The sequence below is a fragment of the Nelumbo lutea genome, chromosome 1, assembly GCF_056320005.1.
Source record: "Nelumbo lutea isolate HS-2025 chromosome 1, American lotus-T2T, whole genome shotgun sequence".
Lineage (NCBI taxonomy): Eukaryota > Viridiplantae > Streptophyta > Magnoliopsida > Proteales > Nelumbonaceae > Nelumbo > Nelumbo lutea.
Window position 1 is genome coordinate 98476588 of NC_142684.1, and position 4592 is coordinate 98481179.

Below are 4592 nucleotides of genomic sequence, written 5' to 3' on the forward strand. Positions count from 1 at the left end.
TTGTCTGCAACGTACTTTTTATCTATTCAAAAGAAAACGGAGAGGGGCAGGAAAATGGGTGTCCGAGATTGTTTCAAACCGGTTGGGTCGGATGGTACCATTCTTTTCTAAAGCATGGCTGGGGCTCTGTCCAAAAGAAGAAAAAGGGTGGGATATATTTTCTCCTGGACGGGCCCCTCTGTTTTGAAAAATTAAAATGATGGTGGTCTCAGTCGAGCGGGCAGCATGTCCCCTAAAGCAAGGGTGCTGGTGCCAAAACACGCCACAGCAGAGCAACTTTGGGAGTGGGGTCATTAGTGGGAGAAACTTGATTAGGGTTTCCTGGAGGAGGATTGAAAGTTTATAACCTTGTAATTAATAATTGAATTGTTAACAAATTAAGGGAGAGACCCATTAAACAAATTCACTTGCAGAAAGTAAACCAATGAGGATCTGTGATTTTCGTTTTAAATGAGCAGAAGGATGGATTCCTTGTGTTGTTGGGACCTGTACTTTGTACACATTCCACTAGAGGCCCATACCCAAATAATGCATTCCTTTTCTAATTAGTCTATGGACCCACAGTCGTCTGATCAGGCCATCTTCCCATTTAAAAGATGGATTAATTATTTTTTTCTTGTCATAAATGCAAATTGATGAGGAATTCAAATCTTTCTACCAGATTCTATAATGGTATTAGGGGTTGATGAGGAATTAGAAGATCAGGAATCTGTGTTAATTGGGTTCTTCAGTAAAGTCTGTTGGGTGGAGCTATGGACAAATACAGCAAACACAAGCCAGCTTCATTCACTGCATCAGTGGGAAGCACACCCATCTGCCATCTGACCCGGATTCGTTTACTGCATGCTTATTAATTTGTTTGGTTATGATGGAACCGGAGAAAGATGCTCTGCTGGTCAAGAAGACAAGAGCTGCCACTGCCACCTTCACCATTTGATAATGGGCTTTCCTTTGCTCAACCACTGCTGCTTTATCACTGTTAGTTGTCCAAATTAATGCACTTGATCGGTTATGAGAATGTGCACTATGGATACTGAGAATATTATTCTAAGAAACTAATACTAAAACATTCAAAAGCGGAGACCTTACTGATTAATTAATAAACTGTATCACTGGTAATGAAGTATAGTGGCTTTCACAGGCAAATTAAAAGACTGATGATAGAGTGGTGTCTGTGAGACAGAAGAAATGGAAATTGTACAAGGTGGGGTGGTGGGGTCCTGTGTATGTTGGATGGGGACCAGGGCGCAAGGAGTAACCATTCCCCTCGTGCGCGCTATCTATCAATGGCGGCTCAGCCCCTCCTCAATTATCATCATTAATGGCTGTGAGCCAAAACAGAAACTGTTAGTGTTAGGTTACTGTAGTCTGCACTGTGGACCGTCTCTCTCTCTCCCACTCTTTTGTTCGGTAGTGCGATGGGAGTTGTCTTGTCAGCTGAGAGGGGGTGAGGAGAGAAGAATGTGGGAGACAACCAAAAACAATGGAAGGGTACTCCTGGTTGACATGACGTCTTTTTAGGACTGACTGTGGGACACCCTTCTCCACACAAACTCGCTTTCCCTCTCCATGCCTAGGACTATATTTACAGCCCTCACCCTTCCCCTAGGACTACAAGTCTCCACCATTTTTTCGACCTTCGTTTCCAACTTTCTATGTCTTAGTCATCCCGTCTCTTAGCTAGCTTTCTGCCACTCTTTCTTCCTCCGAAACCTTTTAATTTGGTGCCTGCTGCTTCAATGGCGGATACTGGTTCATGCTGGGCTAAGAGAATGTGTTCGGTGCCTGAAAGGGCCAAGCTGCACATGGCCATGTTGGCCCTGCAGTTTGGTTATGCTGGGTTTCATGTCGTCTCACGAGCGGCTCTCAATATGGGCATAAGCAAGATTGTGTTCCCCGTCTACAGGAACATCATCGCTTTGCTTCTTCTCGTTCCTTTTGCTTATTTTCTAGAGAAGTATGTTAGCTATTTCAAAATTAACCTCTATGGACGACCTATCCTCTTGTCTTCCTTTCTTCAGACTAGAAAGATATGATTTTTAACCTGTGCATACCTTAATTGCTTGTAGGAAAGAGAGGCCAGCCATGACTCTTAATTTTATGGTTCAGTTTTTCCTCCTTGCGGTAGTCGGGTACGATTATCTCAGAATACAAAGATAAAGAATTGATTAAATCATAGACTAACGAAGTTTTGAGAAAATAATTAACTATATATGTTGCCTGATGAACTGAATCACATTTCAATTCCCAACAGAATAACAGCGAACCAAGGATTCTACTTGTTGGGTTTGGACAGCACATCGCCCACTTTCGCATCTGCCATTCAGAACTCGGTTCCAGCCATAACCTTTCTTATGGCTGCCATACTCAGGTAACCAAGCACATTTGTTCATTCTTATTTTGTTCGGTACGTGGAGACCCATCAAGTATTCCTGCATTTTAATTTGGTGCTGCTTTGCTTCTACAAATATAAGTCTATTTACAACTAATTAATTTCGCGGTTTTCATTCATTGTTTACTGGGTTGACAGGATAGAACAAGTACGCTTAAATAGAAAAGACGGCATTGCCAAAGTGGTCGGAACTCTCTCCTGTGTCGCCGGAGCTTCGGTCATCACACTATACAAAGGCCCAACCATCTTTAGGCCCTCCCCACATCTACACCAAACACCACTCCTGCTTTCGTTAGGGGACGCTAGCGGCAAGAACTGGACCTTGGGGTGCATTTACCTCATTGGGCACTGCCTCTCCTGGTCAGCCTGGCTCGTCTTACAAGCACCCGTCCTCAAGAAATACCCAGCTCGACTGTCTGTCACCTCTTATACTTGCTTCTTCGGCGTCATACAGTTCCTAGTAATTGCCGCCTTCATCGAGAGAAACTCTCAAGCTTGGCAAGTTCACTCCGGCGCCGAGCTCTTCAGTGTTTTCTACGCGGTTCGTATAACAGACGTTGAACCAAACGATAAAAATTTTGTTAATTTTTTACGGAGGATTGCTTGTGAAGTAGCAACAGCTTCACAAGCTGTCGTATAAAAAAAATAAAAAATGAAAGCAGAGAGGCTGAGAGGGTATACTTTAATCGTTTTCTCTCGGTGCTTTTCACTGTTTGCATAAAGTATTATTATAGCTGAGTGTACTTTGTATTACTGATAATGACCCGATGACCGTCCGGGTTGCAGGGAGTGGTAGCTTCAGGGATCGCCTTCGCTGTTCAGATCTGGTGCATTGACAGGGGTGGCCCTGTGTTTGTGGCAGTGTATCAACCTGTCCAGACCTTGGTTGTCGCCATTATGGCCTCCATCGCTTTGGGTGAACAGTTCTACTTGGGAGGGTGGGTGTTCCTCAGCAGCAAATTCCACAGTTCCACTTTCTTGCTTTCTTGTTTTTGTGAAGCAATTTCTCAGGCCACCCAGATGGCTGACATTCAGGCGTCACCGGCCGGCCGGTGGTCGCCAGAAATCTACTCCATGGATGGTTAAGAAAGAGGGTTACTGGTTTAGCTCTCTCCATTGCTTGAATGCATGATAAAGAAATGCCTGAGTTACTGGCCGGGCAATGTGGATCCTCATTGACCATTAGATCACGAGATAACCCAAGTGATCTGAGTCTAAAATTGGCTTGACATTTCTGTAAATTGATGGTGATGTGCAGGATCATCGGTGCAGTGCTGATTATAATCGGATTGTACCTGGTGCTGTGGGGGAAAAGCGAGGAGAGAAAGTTTGCAAAGGAAACAGCTGCGATCATCACCTCAGCCTCCGAGCAAGGAAGCAACAGGATGTCGAGCCACCCCAAATCCTCCCTCGTCCAGCCCTTACTGTCTCCGTCTACCGAGAAGGTTTGACGGGGGAACCCAGCAAACTTCTTCAGCTACGGACTACAGTGTTGATCTTGATCTCTATAAGCCTGTGTGTATGATCTATGTATTTCTTAGTTCTTTGTACTTAAGCTAAGATGATGGTCAATGTTTTGAAGGAAGATCAAACTGCCTATCAATTATCACATCTTAAAAGTGAAAAGAGGATTAGTTATTGGGCAGGGCCACTTGTTAGGGTTATCAATGGCTTGATCACATCCAAGGTAACGTTTGGTTTGGAGATCATGATGAGACATCAGGGATGTTGAGAAAATAAGCGGACCCCACTTTTTCTATTTTATATTATCAACAATGGGACGCATGTCATCTTTCCTGTACGTAATTAGGGTTTTGTTTGTCATTTATCACCTTAATTACACGTTTTTCAACGATTTCAGTAATATTTCAATGCTGGTTATCCTTATGCATCGATTTGTGCCGTTCTGGTTTGCACCTTTGTGCTCAAATACATTGACAAATACAGGTCCCATTAGTTGTGAACTAGCGGTTATTGTTCATCTTTAGTGGAATAACGCAGAAGATGTTGAGGATGAGAGCAAAGGGGGTCCCCTATTTTCTTCGATCGAATAAGAGAGGAAGCTTTTATTACTTCGATTTTATCAAAATTAACGCCCAAAATCAAGATAACCCTTTGACAAGTTTACATTTTTACCTCAACCTTCAGTAGGCTTTCACGATCAAATGGCTGTAAAACAAAAGCGGAATTCATTAAGTGT

General features: G+C 43.4%; 1 protein-coding gene across 1 annotated transcript; it reads left to right on the plus strand.

The window, feature by feature from the left end:
- Nucleotides 1-1465: 1465 nt before the first annotated feature.
- On the plus strand, nt 1466-4279 carry LOC148876343 (protein WALLS ARE THIN 1-like). The gene is made up of 6 exons (XM_088966653.1): nt 1466-1957; nt 2070-2132; nt 2255-2371; nt 2531-2933; nt 3179-3330; nt 3651-4279. Exons 1-6 carry the CDS (start codon nt 1740-1742, stop codon nt 3841-3843), a joined length of 1146 nt encoding a protein of 381 aa, XP_088822779.1. The 5' UTR covers nt 1466-1739; the 3' UTR covers nt 3844-4279.
- Nucleotides 4280-4592: the final 313 nt, after the last annotated feature.

What these genes read in the sequence shown, in the direction of transcription:
- LOC148876343 (XM_088966653.1), top strand. Translation starts at nt 1,740, where the DNA reads ATGGCGGATACTGGTTCATGCTGGGCTAAGAGAATGTGTTCGGTGCCT. An exon ending in TCTTCAGTGTTTTCTACGCG is followed by an intron (nt 2,934 to 3,178) that starts GTTCGTATAACA and finishes TCCGGGTTGCAG; the next exon opens with GGAGTGGTAGCTTCAGGGAT. An exon ending in GAACAGTTCTACTTGGGAGG is followed by an intron (nt 3,331 to 3,650) that starts GTGGGTGTTCCT and finishes GGTGATGTGCAG; the next exon opens with GATCATCGGTGCAGTGCTGA.